The sequence below is a fragment of the Mobula hypostoma genome, chromosome 8 (genome assembly GCF_963921235.1).
Source record: "Mobula hypostoma chromosome 8, sMobHyp1.1, whole genome shotgun sequence".
Classification (NCBI taxonomy): Eukaryota; Metazoa; Chordata; class Chondrichthyes; order Myliobatiformes; family Myliobatidae; genus Mobula; species Mobula hypostoma.
In genome coordinates, this window is record NC_086104.1 from 39,128,862 (window position 1) to 39,150,072 (window position 21,211).

General features: G+C 40.0%; 1 protein-coding gene across 2 annotated transcripts in view; it reads right to left on the bottom strand.

The window, feature by feature from the left end:
• LOC134350481 (echinoderm microtubule-associated protein-like 4) overlaps window positions 1–21,211 on the bottom strand; it is a 259,312-nt gene that overhangs the window by 27,800 nt on the left and 210,301 nt on the right. For both annotated transcript variants that reach the window (XM_063055692.1, XM_063055693.1), the window contains one exon: window positions 6,759–6,856. In XM_063055692.1, the coding sequence (XP_062911762.1) occupies window positions 6,759–6,856 (98 nt within the window). The remainder of the gene's footprint in view (window positions 1–6,758; window positions 6,857–21,211) is intronic.

Here is a 21,211-nt window from a genome sequence, read left to right on the forward strand (position 1 = left end):
TCCCTTCTTGTACGATCACTCAGTTTTTAAAGGCAGCCTGCTCTAAGCAGATTTACAGCTGTGCCGTATCTCTTCATTTCTTGATGATTGATTTAGTGGTATTCCAAGGGATTTTCAGTGACTTGCAAGTGATCTTGCATCCATCTCCAGACGTGTTTTTCAATAACCTTTTTGTGCAGTTGCTTGGAGTGTTCCTTTGACGTCATGGTGTAGTTTTTGCCAGGATACTGACTCACAAGCAGTTGGGCCTTCCAGATACAAGTGTATTTTTATTACTATCAATTGAAACACCTTGATCGAACACAGCTCTCCAAAAACAGATCTCCATTTAACTAATTACGTGATTTTTAAAACCAATTGGCTGTTGATCAGTGTCAAAAAAGCCAAATTAAATCCACTATGATTAAATGTTGTGAAACATGAAGACTTCCAAGCCGGGTGAATACTTTTTATAGGTACTGTATGTAGTAACAGTGTAACTTTCTTACTCTCCTTTTCAGTGCCCTGACCAATGAAGACAAGTATGCCATATGCCTTCTTTAGTACCTACCTACCTACCTACCTGCATTGCCCACTTTTAGAGAGATATGGACAAAGACACCAGAATTCCTGTGTTAAGTATCAGAGTCATAGAAAAGTACATCACAGAAACAGGCAATTGGCCCATCTACTCTGTTCTGAACCATTTTGTCCTTGCATTAACTTTCCTCTAACATTTGACCTCCCAAAGTGCAGCATCTTATACTGACAACACCTACTCACATTGAACGCCATTTCCCATTTCTCCACTCATATCTGTAACTGATCTATGTCCTGTTGACAACTTCTTCATTCTCCACATCTCCACCAGTTCTTGTGCTGTCTGCAAATGAACTAACCCACGCATCTACAGTTTCATCCAAATCACACACACACACATTCATACATATACACATCATCATCATCAGCAATCATTCGTAGTCGAGTATGATTCTTCTCCTGGTGGTTGATCTAGTCACTTGCGGGTCTTAAGATGACCGAAGAGGCCAATCCGTGATCCACAAGTCCTATTGCAGTGTTGACAGCTGTAGGTCATTGAAGTGGTGGTGGACATAGCTGGTTGGGCCTTTGCCACTCTCTCCTTACAGTGAAGCCGCTTGGACTCAGCAGCACGGTGGAGGTATTCTCAAGGACAGTCCTTCTCCAATTTTCCCTATTCTGTGCTGATTTCTTCCATCCATTCAGGTTGATGTGGCACTTCTGCAGGTGGGTCTTGACATTGTCATTGAATACACACACACCTATCACAAAGACGTCACAATACTGATTCCTGCAGAACACCACTGCTCACAAGTATAGCTGCACAGTCAGCAGATCCTAATGAGCAGAGGGAGGGGATTATTCTTTGCTTGCTAACATTGCCAGAAACAAATTTAACCTGCTAGCTTTACTTTGAATGTCATCTGTATATCATTCCCACTTTTCTCTTTGGTGTCAATCACAAGCTCAGCGAAATGACTTATCCAACTACTATATTCGGTAACAAAGGTCTACACATTACTTGTAGAAGTTAATTGTGATTTATTGATAAGTGAAGCTCAGCATGTTAACAATACTTACCTGCGGTAAGTTTTCACAGATATCAACTTGCGAACTTTAAGTATGAATTACTCCAGAACTATTGGTAACCTCAGACTTCACAGATAATCTTATATGTTTTAAAGTTTTTGCTAAAAAAAAGTTCCATGAATTATATGTTCTAATACCAACACAAGCAGCTTACTGCCATTTTGCCAGACATCTGGCAACTGTATAAAAGCTCTTTCAATGAAAACTGAGCTTTTGGACAAGTGTGGGCTCTTGGATTAAGAGGCAGAGTTTAAACCTTTGCAATTAATCACACTGTTGGATGATAAAAATGCAAAGAATCAATTCTTATTTATTGGGTTTTACTGATGAGAAATCTGCGTTAAATCTGCGAAATCTATTAGATATACAAACAAAAATCAGAGTTTCCAAAAATAAAAGCCTACAAACCCACAATGATGTTATTCATTGACTTCAGCTCAGCGTTTAACACATCATCCTTGACAGGGTGGTGGGTAAACTGTTCTTGTTGGGACTCAACACCCTTCTCTGTAACTGGATCGTAGACTTCTTGACAGAAAGGTTGGGGTCAGTCTGAGTTGGCAGCAACAACTCAACTTCCATCACACTGAGCACTGGTGCCCCTAAGAGCAGTATCCTCAGCCCACTGCTGACTCACGACTACACTGCCCGATCTGACTCAAACCGCATCAAGTTTGCTGATGATACAATAGTAGTTTGCTTCATCAGCAACAATGATGAGTCGGTATACAGCAAGGTGGTAAAGAAGCTGTCAAATGGTGTGAGAACAGCAACACGAGTCTCAACGTAGAAAGACTAAAGAGATGATTGTGGACTTCAAGACGACAAAGGCCAACCACTCTCTATTGCACATTTATGACTCTGCTGTGGAGAGAGTGAAGCGCACTGAGTTCCTCGGTGCGCAGCTAATGGATGATCTAACCTGGACCCACAACACCTCCTCATTAGTCAAGAAAAGTTCGAAGATCAAAGGACATCTTTTATCAAAGTATGTATAAATTATAAGACATTGAGATTTATCTCCTTACAGGCAGCCACAAAACAAGAAACCCGAAAGAACCCATTGAAAAACAACCAATAAACCCCTAATGTGCAGAGGGGAAAAAAACCAAATTGTGCAAAAAGTGAAAGCAAGCAACAGCATTCAGAGCGAGTGCGGGTCTACAGACGTTCAGACCGAGTGTGGGTCCACAAACGTTCAGAGCGAAAGCGTAGTCTATAGACATTCAGAGCGAGTGCAAGTCTACAGACATGAAGCCCAGAGCATCCGGAGCAGGCCACAGCCTCAGCACCGAGCACAGCGGAGGAATGTCGCAGGGCAGTGAGCAGAACCAGCCCAACCCTCGCCTCTGGTCTCAACACCCTGCCCTTTCACTCCATTCATACCAGCATTTAAATCACCCAAACATCAGGCCGTCCCTCGCTTTAGGTCTCGGGCCCTGTTACATCGATACGCTCTGGGCCTCGACCCCACTGTCAGATTCTGGCCCGTAACCGACCTTTCCAAATCGTCCCGGCCATGAGATCGATCAAACCTCGCTTTCGATTTAGATGGACAGGCTCTGAGTGTCCTCCTCTCCGACTTTTCGCCGCTTTGCATGCCTGACTCTGTCACAACCATGACTCCACCTCACTTTGACCAGTTCTCCTTGAACATGCCTCGAACTTGCTCTGACCACTTTTCCTCAAATATGCCTCGACCTTGCTCCAACTTTGCACCTCTCCCACACCCCCAACCCTCAAATCAGCCTCACCTTTATTGTATGCGGTGATCATTTTCCACAAATCTCCAGAGTAAAAGTGTTATTAGTAAAGCATTTAGTTGTATTTCTTGCTTTATGAACCGCCAGTAAGTTGTCACCCATCTTCAGTAGTGCCATCTTAAACCGTTGGCTGTGTGCTTAGAAGATATAGGAGCAGCTACACCTTGAGGAGATTGAAGCATTCAAAGCTCTCAGACCGCATTCTAACAATTTCTAACAGGAGAACCACCAATAGTGCCTTGTACCACACAATGATGCAATCAGACAAAAGCTACAAGGCATTGGACCACAAGACTCGGCAGAACCACCGAGAGGATCACAGGGGTCTCCCTCCTTTCTATTTATGACATTTGCCATGAGTGTTGTAGATGAAGGGCCTGAAGCATTGCTGACCATACGACATAGGAGCAGAATTCGGCCCATCAAGTCTGTTCTGCCCTTTCATCATGGTTGATTTATTATTCCTCTCAAACCCATTCTCCTGCCTTCTCCCCGTAACCTTTAACACTCTGACTAATCAAGAACCTATCAATCTCCGTCTTAAATATATCCAATAACTCGGCCTGCATAACTGTCTGTGGGACTCCACTGATCACCATTTCTGGTCCTCAACTTTGTCTGGTTTTTTGTGCTTCTTCAGAAGAGCTTGGTCAGCACATCCTGAAACTCCTGTCTGCTGCAAAATTTCTGCTTGGGAGAGACCTTGCTGATGCAGAATGACCACTTTGTGTCTTGTTGCTGTGCTCAATCTTGCCATGGTGTAAGAATTGATGATTTGAAGGTTAAACTGTCACATCTATCACACTCTCGCCTTTTAGTTCAGTTGTCCTTCACCCAGTTTGATTCCTTCTACACTTTTTTTGTTTCAGTTAATCAGTTTAGTTCATTCTTCTCATTATGTCATTGATCATTAGCAACTGTTTGTCATCTTTGTTTAAATCATACACCAGGGTGTATACTACAAAGTAATCACTTCTATTTGAAAAGTGGCCTGTTACTTAATATTATTTAACTATTTGGAAAAGGAATGTTTAGAAATCTAAAATTTGCTCTTTCCTACTGATACACTAATGCAGAAGACAAAAAAAAATATCCAAAGCAAAATGTATATGAAAACTCTAGAGGTGCCTAAGACTTGTACAGTCGGATGACAATAAACTTACACATGGCCTTGAACTTGAGCACGCCTGATCAACATGGAGCAGCAATCTACAAACTGAGTTGAGCAATGAACGTTAAAGTTAAACCAGTAGATTGCAGCTCTGAAGGAGTCGCGTTTAAAATCATGGAGTTCCTAGTTAAAATTAACTTTGAATCTGAGATGAGTGATTCATAGTATTACTCTACTGGGTTATGTGGGAAGATAAAATTAGAACACAATTCTAAGTTGAAAATGACTGGGGCATGACAGACTATAACTCTACACTCATGAAATCTACAGGAAAGCTTCTTTTTCAACCAAAAGACTGAACTAAATTCTGGAATAACTCTGAAAATGAATGGATGAACCAGGCCATCTTCAATTTGTATAGGGACAATTTTCAACTCCAGGTCACACGTTTTTGTGCAAGCAAAGCAGGAAAGCTATTGAAAGAGTGGATAACTTAAAATTGCAAATTTCATTTTCAATTTAATTTTCAAGCACGACTGTTGATGACATCCCAGCACACCCCCGCCCCCCAAAAATCTATAAATCAATAGCATATGTTAGTTGTTGAAATCTGGATACAATTTCAATGTACAGATTGGCAAAACATATGCTGTTGATGTCAGTCCCAGTTGTATCAGGCACTGAGAACCTAACCAGCTGTCTTTCAAGAAGCCACTAGAGACGGCTGTAACATAATAATATTGGTTGGTATCACTTTAAGTAGTATAGGATGTGACTGCTCCTGCCCAGCTCATCTTGACCACGTCATACACTATGCTGTCTTCTTCAATGGATACTGCTTATAGAAATGATTTTCCAATCCATATCACAAATATACTCTCCTCCGTGTACAGGATAGTTCTATTTCAGATGCTCACAATAGCTGTGCAACATAGCCACATTCCCTATTCTGCATGTTATTTCATGCTTAACTGCTTGTACTGTACTCTCTGCTGGTGATTAGTCATCCAAAATATGCAGCCTGGCTCTGGATAGTTGTGCAACCTTGCATGTCTGTATATACTCTCTGCAGGCTATAATTTAGTTGTACTGATGCCAGTTTCTCTCCACTGACAAAACAATGAAAATCAATTTTCAGTTATTACTCCATCATATTTCATTTGTATCACAATAACCAAAGTCAAATAATACCATAACACAATGCATTGTACTATATTACTACAGTCAATATTTTACCTTTCGGTAAAACCAGTTTTGGAATTTGTAAAGTCAACATTATCATCATACAATGTGGGAGGATAATAAAAATCACACGGACTGAAGATTTCCATAATGTCTATGCAGAAATATCTGCGGAATTTTAATGCTTTTGTTAGCTTGACTTAACTTTTGACTTTGATTTGACAGTTGTAAGTCTTCCAACATACAAACAGTAAGTCTTATAGATGTCACACAGCATTTAGTTGATGCTGAAAAGATGAACATGTCAAATGATAGAACGTTAGTAGGGAAATTCAGCTGGGAGGTGAACCAATCCCAGATCCATAGATATGGATGCAAGTATCCTAAAGGATGAAGCGGAGATGGATAGAGATGTCCCACACACCAGAAGTACAAGGACAGCACTCCAGGGTGAAATGAAGCAGAACAGGAGATGACTGAGAGGAAGATCAGTGTCACAAGCAGGTCCCCGAGTATTCTCATTAGCAGGAGATATTAAAAGCAGTTGAGAATTAAGTAATTAATTTCCTTAAAGCAATATCATCCAATATGAATAATATTAATGTTCTCTTGATTTAGAGTAATGAAAAATATAGACTATTTATCTTTTTCATCCAGGTTAGTGACCCTTTCAAGCAGCGTAGCTGAACTCTGCCTTGGAACTCTGCAGGTGCACCAGAGCCACATTGCCAGCATGTTACATACTTCCTCACTGCACTATGCAGGGTGCTAAATAGGGATTATGCTGGCCGGCACAATGCTGTTTAGTTGCCTGTTCTCATGGATATGCTACCTAAAGAACAGTATAATCTAAGCTATTGTGTATAACAACTGTAATAATGCACAGGATTGGAAGACAGGCAATCACTTTCTCAACTCTCAAAACTAAAGGTTACATTTGGCATCCTGTATCAAGCAGTCATCTGGAAAAATGACGTGGATATGAAATTAAAGCAGATTAAAGATCAGGGTACTGACAGTGCATACTTTTGAATGTGTACAAATCAACTGGAAGTCAGTAACATTCCTGTAGATTAAATAATTTAGTCACTTACAGTACATTTTCCTTGCCTGCTGTATTTTCTGCCATTTTCTGCTACCGTGTAAATGTAAACAAAATTGTCATGCGACCCAACTGCCAAGTAATTACCATCTGTAAAGAAAAATAGCATTTAATTATACATCCATTAGCAAATGATAAATATGCATTCTCAATGTATCAAATTTTCTAGGAAAGTCAAACAGCAGTCAGTAGGAATATAAAAAAATAAAGGAAACATTTTTCTTATTATCATTCCGCACTTTCTAGCTTGCAATAATACGATTCAAAAGAAAAGTTTTTTTTAAAGTCTGCAACATTGCTTTGATATTAACAAGAGAAATGTAATTGATCCTACATATGCAACAGAAAAATTAATTACCCAACCAGGGCTGAACACCACTGACTTGGGACCATTCATGCCTACCTCTGTCAAGGAAGATGACCTAGGTATAATCTCTGAGGTTAACTTCATTTGAAGATGCTCACTAATGTCATCAGATGGATATGAGGTGAGGTGGGATATCCAAAGAGGATATTGGGATGGGGGTTCAGTCAATAATGCAATGTTTCTGGAGTAGCTGAAAAGTTTGCATTATCTAAGGCCAAACACAACTGACTTGTGACAATTCATGCCTGCCTTTTATTAAGGGGAAATGCCCACTCATGAGGTTAACTTCATTTGAAGAAGCTCACTAAACTTCAGATATTAGAAAGATGTGAGATGAGGCAGGATCTCCAAAGAGAATACTGGAGTGGATGGGGGTGTAGACAAAAATGCAATGTCTCTGGAGTAGCTAAAGGTCTGCATTATCTTTAAATTTCATACACAACATTCGGTTTCATAAAGCTGTAACAAGGTTAGTAGAAGAGGAAGACCTCTCTGGGATAGATAGGTAAAAGACCCTGAAAGATATTTTTTGTGGATATTTAGCAACTTATATTTAATACAAATCCTCACGTATCTTGTGCAAGAAAAAAGGAGTAATGTTTATCCATCCATTTCGAGAGTGTACTCACATTAAACACTTCCGTCATCTCCATTTTCATCTGCCTAACACTGTGGTTAAATGTGAGACTAGTTTACTAATATCCATAAGGTTGTAAAAGGTCGATCCCTATTGCAATTAGTGAAGAGTACAAGCAGCTGTGACCAACCTTCAAACTGGAATATCCCGTCAGCTGTTTCTCCTCATAAGAAAATAAAATCCCTGAAATTTGTGAGACTAAATTTACCATCACAGTTTTCACCTGAGAAGGGTTTTTGCATCCAGAAACATAATGTAAATAGGGTAATTTCTAGATGGATTCACCTCTTATTATGCTTATTTTGGACAATGAATTGATGACTGGAATGGTTTGCACTTTAAAAAAACAACAAATAGAACACAAAGTAGCTATCGGAACTGCTAAAACAGAACTTTCCCAAAATCTGAGATATCCAATTATCTTATAAAAAGGAACGATACAGCATATCCCAATCAGAAAACATTTTTTTTAAATTATACATTCATTGCATTAAATGCCAGAAAGAATGGTCTCATAATACTTTATACTTTTATTGTTGCCAAACAATTGATACTAGAACGTACAATCATCACAGCGATATTTGATTCTGCGCTTTGCGCTCTCTGGAGTACAAATCGATAGTAAATATTAAAAAATTTAAATTATAAATCATAAATAGAAAATAGAAAAAGGAAAGTAAGGTAGTGCAAAAAAAGCCGAGAGGCAGGTCCGGATATTTGGAGGGTACAGCCCAGATCTGGGTCAGGATCCGTTCAGCAGTCTTATCACAGTTGGAAAGAAGCTGTTCCCAAATCTGGCCAAACGAGTCTTCAAGCTCCTGAGCCTTCTCCCGGAGGGAAGAGGTACAAAAGGTGTGTTAGCTGGGTGGGTTGTGTCCTTGATTGTCCTGGCAGCACTGCTCCGACAGCGTGCAGTGTAAAGTGAGTCCAAGGACAGAAGATTGGTTTGTGTGATGTGATGTGCTGGGCTGTGTTCATGATCTCCTGCAGCTTCTTCCGGTCTTGGACAGGACAACTTCCATACCAGGTTGTGATGCACTCTAGAAGAATGCTTTCTACGGTGCATCTATAAAAATTTGTGAGAGTTTTAGGGGACAGGCCAAATTTCTTTAGCTTTCTCAGGAAGTAAAGGTGCTGGTGGGCCTTCTTGGCAGTGGATAATAAGGTTGCGGCATGGAGATAGCATATGTTCTTGACCTTGAAGGAACTCAGCATCGGTGAACTCCTTAGCATAAGGTGCTTGGGAAGCATTTAATAATCTGAGTCCTGTTTCAGGAAGACAACATTCATCAACAAAGATCCCACCATCTGGGCCATGCCATCTTCTTGCAGATACCAGCAGCCAGGAGATACTGGTCTGAAGTCCCACACCACCAGATTCAAGAACAACTACTTCACTTCAACCATTTGGTGCTTGAACCAACCAGCAAAACACTAATCACTAGAATTTAGCAACACTAAGACAATTTAGATCTCTTTGTACTAATATACACCCTTTTCTTTTGTTCATATGGTTTTCTTCCTTGTAAAAACTGCTTAATTTTTTTCTCTTCTGAATACTGCTTGTATGATACAATGTGCCTGTGATGCTACTACAAATACGTTTTTCATTGCGCCCATATGACAATAAATAACTTGGATTTGATAGATTCATCTTTCTTACTGGGAATTGCAGTCAGACATTTTGTGAGAGGTACATGGCGCTCAGGAAGTGTTGTCCTGAAAGTGCACAGCCAAGCAGATTGAAAAATTCTGACAGAAAGCAAATCCGGAAGTAAAAACGTCCAAGTTCTAGAAAGTTTTTTCTTATACATTTGCAATGAGAAAATAAATGAAAGGAATGCACATGGATGGATGTTAAAAGGTGTTATCAATAAATAAACTATAGCAAGTTTACTGTACACATATGGACACCAGAAGCAACTGCTAGTTCCACAGCAATGACAAGCAATTGTAAATTCCTAGCTGTCAACATCTAAATCTCCTTCTGGAGCAACATGTGTACTGATCTCTTTAGAAAATTGTTTGCAACCCTTTCTACTCCTCTCAGTACAGTCCAAATAAAGGCAAGCTCTTCAACTCTGGCAAGTCTTCACAAAGTTCACAGTTGTTAACGATCTATCATGCCCAAGCAGCAATTCACGGTAACTAGTCAGAAACAATGGGGAAAGTAGCCAGTGTGGGTGCACTTCAGTATGTACAGACCATAAGTGAGCAGCAGCAATTGTCTCGTTAATTAAAGGTGTTGTTAATAAAAGACCAGGATGCCTCCTGGGTAAACAGCTTGGAGATCTGAAGCCCTTTGTTCCAGTTGTAAGAAGGATGCTGGAAGGACATCAAACTGTGGTGTGGTCACCAGAGACTAAGCCGAAATGATCCACAGATGGAACTCATGTTAAAGAATTTGCAAACAGCTTGCGCTGTAGATTGGAGAGTGTGAGAGCGTAATAATCCATGATGCAATGCCTGATAGCTCCAGGAAGATCAACAAAATGTGTCCCAAAGGTAGCCAAACATTTCTTAATGGTTGCCACAACTTTTAATTTTTTGTAACTTCTATTACCTGCAACAAAATAGTTAGGAGTAAGTAGCTAAGCTGTTGAAACCGAACATGATCAGCTCAACCACACACGTGGAGATTTGGATGGTTCAGGGAACAAAATAGCAACAGAAATGAATAAATTACTGTCAAATTAAAAGGATAGGGATGGCTATGAAATATGAGGAGGCCAATACTTACAACCTCTGAGTAAGATGCCTTTCAAAGATGAGCAAGAAGTACATTGTTAACAGAAAAGTCACACAAGACAGATCAAAGTAAAATATAGCAGAGTCTCCAAATAAAAACTGTTATAAGTACTGTCAGGATTTCTAAAGAATGCCATCGATCTGAAACACACTCGTTTCCCTTTTCAGTAATGCTGTCCGACCTGCGAGCATTTCCATTATAGAAACATAATAGCTAAAGCCTATAGCACAATACAGGCCCTTCGGCCCACAAAGCTGTGCCGAACATGTCCTTACCTTAGAAATTACCTAGGGTTACCCATAGCCCTCTATTTTTCTAAGCCGCATGTACCTGTCCAGGAGTCTGTTAAAAGACCCTATCGTATCTGCCTCTACCACCATTGCCGGCAGCCCATTCCATGCACTCTCTGCGTAAAAAACTTACCCCTGACATATCCTTTGTACCAACTTTCAAGCACAGTTGTTTTCTGTTCCTCAAATTAAAGAAGTTCAAGTCTAAGAATCAGTGATGGAACACCACAACACCAAATTCTCTGTTAGATGGCAATAGAGATGGTAGGCAAAAAGAAACTTCTGTCCTATCCATATGAATTTATAGTACAGCAAATCTGAAAAGAGTTTGAAAACAAATTCCAAGGAACTTCTGATTATTATAGTTACTGAACAAGCTAGCTGTATTAGCCCTAGAAAGTTAGAGTACTTTAAACTTTGGGAAACCAGGTAAATGGCTAAACAGATCCAGAATTCTGATGATCCAGTTGCTAAAATTAATCTTTTCCCTTTCCAGTAATCAGATGGAACTGGTGCTCAGTATTCATAACCTGGCAGGTCCTCTCACTGAACTCTGCTGATTGTCCATAGTCTCCCAGCAAACCACGGTCAAAGCTAACAGATAGAATAAGGAGCAGGGGTTGTAATAGAAGTTGCAGATTTTGTGTCGCTTTGCATAAAGTAACAATCCAAAGTGAGCAAAAGTTTCTGAACACTGGAAATGACAGTGGAAAACAGAGCAGGCATTAAAGGATAACCACTCTCACTTTCCACCCCAGCACTGACAGTTGTTAACGAAAGAAAATTAAGTTGGAATGTCACACTTTTACAGACTCTCTAGAATGCAAGTTTTTTTCCCAATACAGGTTGAAAATTAATTATTCCTGGCACTTCTTCTGGATTTCTTGTTGCCACTTGATTTTGCTCTAGAATATTTTTTTCAATTTATATTCACTTCACTGTTTGAGTTCTAGTCTATATGCTGTGAAATGGTCTTTATTTTTGACAAAATATTTCACAGAGATTTTCATACAATCCATAGCTGAAGGGAAAACGTGAGAAAATCTGCAGATGCTGGAAATTCAAGCAACACACACACACACACACAAGATGCTGGTGGAACGCAGCAGGCCAGGTAGCATCTATAGGAAGAGGTACGGTCAACGTTTCGGGTTGAGACCCTTCGTCAGGACTAACGGAAAAAAAGAGATAGTAAGAGATTTGAAAGTGGGAGGGGGAGGGGGAGGGGGAGGGGGAGGGGGAGACCTGAAATGATAGGAGAAGACAGGAGGGAGAGGGATGAAGCCAAAAGTTGGGAAGTTAATTGGCAAAAGGGAGACAAGGCTGGAAAAAGGGGAGTATCATGGGACAGAAGGCCTTGGAAGAAAGAAAGTGGGAGGGGAGCACCAGAGGAAGACAGAGAACAGGCAAGGAATTATTGTGAGAGGGAAAGAGAGAAAAAACAATAATAATAATAAATTAGGGATGGGGTAAGAAGGGGAGGAGGGGCGTTAATGGAAGTTAGAAAAATCAATGTTGATGCCATCAGGTTGGAGGCTACCGAGATGGAATATAAGGTGTTGTTCCTTCAACCTAAGTATGGTTTCATCTCGACAGTAGAGGAGGCCATGGATTGACATCTCGGAATGGGACGTGGAATTAAAATGTGTGAAGCTGAAGGGAATGTCTTTAACAAAATGTTTATTTTGAAAAAAGTCACCAGATGACTTTGGGTTACATTGGTATCTGTTCGAAGGATTCTTAGGATCTTATAACTGCATTAGAATAGAAAGACAAGGAAAAACATATTCTGAAGTCCTCGGAATCACTTCTATCCACATAATGAGTTTTTGTGTTTGTCAGAACTAAAATTGTAGAGCACTACAGCACAGAAACAGATAGTTGGGCTCTTCTAATCCATGCAAAACTAGTATTCTGCCTAGTCCCACCAACTCACACCTTGGCCATGGTCCTCCATATCACTCCCATCCATGGGCTTATCCAAATTTTTCTTAAATATCGCAATCAAATCCGCATCCATCACCTCCACTAGTAGCTTGTTCCACGCATCATGCACACACCACCCGCTGGCTATAGAAGCTCCTCTTAAACCAGTGGTTCTGGGTTACTGTCCTCTCAGCTCTCAGACCACATCCCCAGTACTCCCCTCTCCTTTTCCAGACATTACATAAAAATGATAAAGGATTTTGATTTACAATGCAGTGAAAGAAAATAGGATCTGTAAATTCAAAGCAATGACAAGTAATGGCAAAAAAAAATTCAGGTCGATTTAAAGTTACAAATAAAATTATTTCTTTAATTACAGTAAAACAGTTTTCATCAACTATTTTGCAGTGTACATTAGTCATCCAAGTATTCTCTACTTAATTGCTGTTTCACCATTCAATGAGATGGATGGGTTTGATGCAGTGATATCAGCTTCTCAACATCAGGCTGAATGTCACTCTGGAGTCTCAGATCCCCATACCCAGTAATTTGCATTCGTTTTCATTGCTTTGAAAGAAGTTGGGCGAGTTCAGCTTTCAGAATCAGAATCAGGCTTATTATCACCAGCATGTGACATGAAATTTGTTAAATTATCAGCAGCACTTCAATGTAATACATAATATAGAAAAGACAATAAAATAACTAATAAAACAAAATTAACAATAAAAAATAAATCAATTATAGTATACATATTGAATAGATTAAAAAACGTGAAAAAATCAGAAATACCGTGTATGTTAAAAAAAAAGTGAAGTAGTGTCCAAGGGTTCAAAGTCCATTTAGGAATCGGATGGCAGAGGGGAAGAAGCTGTTCCTGAATCGCTGAGTGTGTACCTTCAGGCTTCTGTACCTCCTACTTGATGGTAACAGTGAGAAAAGGGCATGCTCTGGGTGCTGGAGGTCCTTAATAACGGACGCTGCCTTTCTGAGATGCCGCTCCCTGAAGATGTCCTGGGTACTTCATAGGCTAGTACCCAAGATGGAGCTGACTAGATTTACAACCCTTTGCAGCTTCTTTCAGTCCTGTGCAGTAACCCCCCCCCCCATACCAGACAGTGATGCAGCCTGTCAGAATGCTCTCCACAGTACATCTATAGAAGTTTTTGAGTGTATTTGTTGACATGCCAAATCTCTTCAAACTCTTAATGAAATATAGCTGCTGACTTGCCTTCTTTATAACTACATCTGTATGTTGGGACTAGGTTAAATCCTCTTAGATCTTGACACCCAGGAACTTGAAACTGCCCACTCTCTCCACTTCTGGTCCCTCTATGAGGATTGGTATGCGTACCTTTGTCTTACCCTTCCTGAAGTCCACAATCAGCTCTTTCATCTTACTGACGTTGAGTGCCAGGTTGTTGCTGCGGCACCACTCCACTAGTTGGTATATCTCACTCCTGTACGCCCTCTTGTCACTACCTGAGATTCTACCAACCATGGTTGTATTATCAGCAAATTTATAGATGGTATTTGAGGTGTGCCTAGCCACACAGTCATGTGTATATAGAGAGTCGTCTTCCTCTTCAGTAGTTCATCGAAATCAGATGATGACGTCCACTCCCTTAATGGTGAGATCTTTGATGACTATACAGTCCTATCCTGGACCCACAAGCTCGACTGCAGGTGGGACGTGTATATGTGGTAGTGGTGGCAACCATGGCTGCATTTCTCCTGGCTCTCTTCTGCTGTCTTCTGGTTGTTCTTTCCATCTCCAGAATATGAACCCCATACTTACACAGCTGTCGCCAAGTGGTATGGCCAGCAGCAACATCCTCCAGGTCCTCTGATCTAATCTTGCACTTCCTTAAAGCATTCTTCATCTGATCCTTACAGCGCTTCTTCTGCCCTCCAGCAGAGCATCGACCATGATCTAGCTGGCCGTATAGAGAGTGGAGCAGTGGGCAAGGTACACACCCCTGAGGTGTGCCAGTGCTGATCGTCAGCAAGGAGGATAGGTCATCACCAATCCGCAGATTGTAGTCTTCCGGTTAGGAAGTCGAGCATCCATTTGCAAAGGGAGGTACAGAAGCCCAGGTTCTGCAACTTCTCAATCAGGATTGTGCGAATGATGGTATTAAATGCTGAGTTATAGTCGATGAACAGCATCCTGACATAGGTGTTTGTGTTGTCCAGGTGGTCTGAAGCCGTGTGGAGAGCCATTGAGATTGCGTCTGTCGTTGACCTATTGTGGCGATAGGCAAATTGCAATGGGTCCAGATCCCTGCTGAGGCAGGAGTTCAGTCTAGTCATAACCAACCTCTCAAAGCATTTCATCACTGTCGATGTGAATGCTACTGAGCGATTGTCATTAATGCAGCTCACGTTATTCTTCTTAGGCACTGGTATAATTGTTGCCTTTTTAAAGCAAGTGGGAACTTCCGTAGCAGTGAGAGGTTGAAAATGTTCCTGAATACTTCCGCTAGTTAGTTGGCACAGGTTTTCAGAGCCTTAGCAGGTATTCCATCTGGACCTTCCACCTTGCGAGGGTTCACTCTCTTTAAAGACAGCCTAACATTGGCCTCTGAGACAGAGATCACAGGATCAACAGGGATCTTCACAGCTGTAGTTGTGTTCTGCCTTTCAAAGTGTGCATAGAAGGCATTGAGTTCATCCGGTAGTGAAGCATCACTGCCATTCATGTTATTGGGTTTCATTTTGTAGGAAGTAATGTCTTGCAGACCCTGCCAGAGTTGCTGTGCATCCGATGTTGCCTCCAACCTCATTTGAAATTGTCTCTTCACCCTTGAAATAGCCCTCTGCGAATCATACCTGGTTTGCTGGTACAGGCCTGGATCACCAGGCTTGAATGCCACAGGTTTAGCCTTCAGCAGACGATGTACCTTCTGGTTCATCCACGGCTTTTGGTTTGGGAGTGTAAAGCATATCTTTGTAGGCACACAATTATCCACACAAATTTTAATGAAGTCGGTAACAAAGTAGCATATTCATCCAGGTTCAAAGATGAATCACTGAATACAGTCCAGTCCACCGATTCAAAGCAGTCCTGTAGGTGCTCCTGTGCTTCCCTTGTCCATACCTTCTTGGTCCTCACTACTGGTGCTGCAGTCTTTAGTCTCTGCCTATACTCAGGGAGTAGAAGTACAGCCAGGTGATCAGACTTCCCGAAGTGAGGGTGTGGAATAGCACAGTAGGCATTCTGGATGGTGGTGTAACAATGGTGCAGTATGTTGTTTCCTCTGGTATCGCAAGTGATCTGTTGATGGTAACGGCTTGGTGAATTTTTCAGACTGGCCTCGTTAAAATCTTCCAAAACGATGGTGAAGGCATTAGGGTGTGCGGTTTTGTGCATGTTGCTCCCATTGTTCAGATCATCTAAAGCCTGGCTGACATTGGCCTGAGGCTGAACGTATACTGCTACCAAAATAACCCTGGAGAATTCCCATGGGAAGTAAAAAGAACGGCTTTCAGAGATTTCTTTCTGTAACCTTTCTTGATATGATTTTTTTGAACCTCGGCTTCAGCTCAGTCATTTTGTAGTGAGATCAGTTCTTTCCCCATCTTTCTCTTTCATTCCTCATTACAAGTGTTCAGGAATGCACTTATTACCCAATCTGGAACTTGGATCAAGAAAAGGTCCTGAAATCTCTCTGACATTTCTTTCTGCAGTGCACCAAGATGGGCACAGTATATTTGAAGATTATCATCTGGTATTCTTTCTTCTTTTTCCTATTCAGAAGGGATCAGAAATTGGAAAAGATTGCGATGAGCAATGGTGCACTTAAATGGGGTTAACTTGGACAGAAATGTGGAGATGACTGAATTGACTTAATAAGATTCATGTAATTTCCTTAAAATTGAAGATTGATTCATTAAGCTTTATGAATAATTCTGACCAATAAGCAATGTCGTGCCTAGTATTCTTGAGTTGATTACTGAATAGAGCATTCGAGTCTTCAAAGAACTTTATCACTGTTTCAAAAGCACATAACAGCATCTCAGATATCGTCCTTTTGAGTGTTGGAAATTAAGCATTCAAACTGTTCATCGTTCTTAATACAAAACACTTGTAATATTTGAAAATTGAGACCACGGGACTTGATAGGACTGTGATAATAGTATTTAATGACTCATGTAGCTGAACACTTAGGATTTTTTGCAGCAAGATGTTGCATGTGAATTACACAGTGAGTGGTAAATATGTTAAGTACAGCATTTTTAAAGAAAATAATAACCCCACAGTGGCATCCTGTCATTGAAGGTGCCCCATCTTTTGCACAAGCAAGAATATTGGTGAGCACAATATCATTCTCTTTGAAAATTGCTCAACAACCTGAAATGTTGATTCCCCCTTTGTATCTGTTTCTAGTTCTCAAGCAAATAACAAGTCTTAAACCATGCTTTAATATTTTAGGAAGTGGGCATAACCAAGAAGCAAAGATTCGTTGCCTGGCAAAGTTGACTCATCCAACTATAGAGCAAATTCTATTGTCCCAAATATGTTTTACCATGTGTCTTCCACATTCTCAGACATTTCATCTATTCGTCTTTGAACAGAGTTGTCGCTGAGTGGAATTGTTTTAATTATTTGCTCTGGTGACTTTTGAAAAACCATACTCAGACCTCCCTTACTGCTGGAAGAATCAGTTTTTCTCCAAATGAATGGGGCTTTCCCTATTTAGCAATGAGCAATGAAGTGTTGTATGAAGCATGTAAACCGTCACTATTTTGTTGAGAAGTGCTAGCAAACATGTTTTGAAGTGTTTTCCATTTCCGAAGATAAGCCAAGTTCTTGTTTGCTTTATCAGAGTGCATTCTCTTCAAATGTTCAAGGATTCTAGATGGTTTCATTGCCTCATTTGAAAAAAAACTTACACAACAGACACATTGGGTACTGTTAGTTGCTTTGTGCTGGTATAAGTCCATATTTCAGATATTCCAACTGTACTGTCTGCACTTCTTTGTTTGTTCTGCTTTTGCCAGTTTTGTTATAGAGTAACAACCACAGTTAATTGCCTACTGTCCAAGTCCAACCTCTAACGCTGTGATCAATAAAGGGTAAAGTTTAACATCATCATAGCTCAGGCAAAACCTGACTCTCTGCCTGAAAGTACATAAAGTAGGGCAGCGATATCTTGGTTGGGCCATGGGCTAGAAGAATGAAGGTCATTTAAAAGGGCAAATTCTGAACTTTACCCCATTGCATGACACACAGTAACTGTGTTACTGCGTGATTAAGAGCATCATAGTAGCTAGCACTGTGTTACAGTAGTGAATGGCAATAATCACAGACAATTTCTTCAGTCCAGATTTCTCATGACATGCCAGATACATAAGTATCACATTGCACTTCAACAAGTTTAATGTGATTCAAGCAATTGGCTAACAGAACAGTGATGAAGTGATTACATGATCATTGTAATCAATTATGAGACACTGACGATCAAACGCTTATAGTAAGTAGTGACTAAGCTTGTAATCTCTCAGCTGCTCCCTTTGCCCACTTTATCTTTATTACCCCCTTAGAAACTCCCATCATCCCCAGGGAGGCAACGTTACCCACTTTGGGAACTACTGCCTTAAATATTCCACCTTTCATTCTTAAAACTATGACCTCTAGCTCTAGAAAAGTGGAAAAAGCCTGCTTGCATTTACTCTATCCATACCCATCAATTTTATAAACTTCTATCAAATCTTCCTCATTCTCCTATTCAATCTTTCTCTTTCCTATTCAATCTTGAGGACTGAGATCCTCAAGTGCCCGCAACTGTTAAGCTTGTACTGCTTAAATTAAAAGGGCAATACCATAATACCCAGAACCATTACCAACTCTGATAGGAAGGCTTTGACTTCCTGCTGTCCTTTAGGTACAGAAAGAAACTTGCATTTCTCTCAGTGGGAAAGGGGTAGTGTGGTTTTCAATTGTATAGGCCAGGCATAGGCTGTCAAGTCATACACATGGCCAAAGATAAACATTATCAGCAGCCACTTTAGACACTGGTCACCAAAGGAAAATCTTTCACACAAATTTCCTCTGATTAACAAAGTGGTAATTAAAAAATGTTTACATTATCATTTAAAGCATTAACATACAAATCACAGATTGCAAATTTCAGATTTAAAAGTTATTTTCTCTAGCTGGGACATGACCAACAGACAAATAAAATTCGCAATGCTCAATCAGGTTAGTAATAGTTTATCACTGAAAATTTACCATTCTAACCACACTCCCTAGTGTTGTAACAAACCATTGGTAATGCACATAAAAATATTAAATTAGCGCAGTAACATTAAGAAACATCTCTTTCAAAAACGTCTCAAGGAAGTTGCACCTAGTCTTAAAGAAAACAAATGTTTATAACCATACACCAAATCAACCAAAAGCCAGCAACTCATCTTCAAACTTTTTAAACACTGTTTCCAGTGGAAGAAACTACAGTAATAAATGTTTCCAGCAGATTTCAGTTCTGATCTTCATCTAGACTAAACATTTGACAGGTTGCAGTGCTGTTGCTGAACTGATACGGCAAGTCCCCAATCCCATTTTCCACCAGTGAATAAAGCAGACTTATGGGGCCCCACAGCAACACTCACACCTATGTTGTGTTGAAAAGCTATAATGAATTAAATTGTCAATAAATTCTACTGAAGCAGCTTCATCTAAGATTAGACATGATGCAACAAAAAGATAGTTAATTACTACCCTGGGGCTAGCCAACAGAGTTCACTACTTAGCCTCCTTCTGCAGTTGAATAAATTTAACTGGTTCTTAGCCAAGCATGTATTAAAGATTAGCAAAATTAAGTTCCTCCCAATAGAATGGTTCCAAGTTGTTTTGTGGTTTTAAGTATTGTAAGTAAATATAGATGTCCATAAATTGATTTGTCTATAATGCAGAAAATACGCAAAATCATTTGATATGGTTGCCATATTTCCACCATATCCTGATGAATGGCATCAAAGGCACATAACACTGATAAAAAAAATAACAATTACTAAAGGTGGAGAGAGTGAAGAAGCTAGGTCTGCTATTTGTAGAAAAGAATGTGTATATGCATGTGAAACTTATGAATTTCCCATTATGGGACTTCATTTGTTAAGTAGGTGTCTAGAAGTCAGACTGTTACAACCCAGGGATGGCCTGTATGGCCTTAACGGTGTTTACTGTGCACAAAACTTGCTTCAAAAAAACAAGCTAACATGCTAAAAGATGCTTCCTTATGACTTGTTAGTAAGTGCAGAAGATGCCTTGTTTCACTTTTAATTTTGACGGTTTGAAGATATAATTCTCATACATTGTTCTTAGGAATTATAATCTTCATTATAAGGGCTAGAATTTATTTTTAAAAATGCTGCAGGGTACTAATCCACTGGAAACTGAATTATTGACTGGCATTCAAAAAAGACTCTCATTGCACTGTTATGATGCTGCTTCCAAGACCTATGGCACTTGGAAGCAGCATTATATCTGGCTCCACTTAAATGCTGTATGGCTGGAGGTCCATTCGGTAATGATAACTCAGAAATGAACAGGGAGTTTCTATGTTCCATCTAAGATGATAGGGTAGTGAGGGATGAGCGCAAAGGAGTAATATGTGTGCTGCAGATATCACCGACTTTCTGGCAACTCTTTTCTCACCACTGAAGAGATTATGTTCAGTACTAATGTATGAAGTTTGGCTCTAGTATCAGAGTCTGAATGCTTTTCATTTTCTCTCTTGCTCAGAATTATCCAGTGACCCCTGGGGGAGGTTTCCTGTATTGCTTGCCCTACTTGGGTGTCACATTTGTGGATGACTGAGTGACATGTGGCCTCAAACCACCACTAAAAATGATGCAGGCCAAAAATATTAATATTTTACTTGTGAAATTAACAGAAGTAAGCCATCAATACGTACAAAGAACATTTACGTAGCTTCCACCAGTGCCAATGATATCTGCATAACACAGGGTTCAGTGAGCTGGACTGCTGGGCTCCACTTGGTGTTTGGCAAGGGTGACACGGGTTTGTCAAACCATACAGCAAAACAGGTCACAAAATAGCAGACTATGAGGTATGGCCCACTGTGACACAGCCATTTATACTTTTAAGAAAGCCAAAGCCAATTGTACCTTAAATATTGGGAATATGTAAAATTCCATTAAAAGATTATTTTAAAATAGCACATTTATACATAGAATCCAACCTATCTTGGTTAACATCCAAAAAAATTCAATTTGGCCTGCAAGTGTTTTTTTACCATGCCAATATTTTTTTTAAATTGCAAGAATTTGAGGCAAGGCAGAGCCTGTCAATTTTACTTTCATCTTGAAAAAGGATCCTGTTTTGTAATTATCTACCTGCTAAGACCTGGTCAAATACTTACCTGTAAATGACCTGTCAGTTGAGATAAGGAGCTGAGATGAGTTCTTTTAAAAAAGAAAATTTACAAGAACCAAATCAGAGCTGATCATCTAT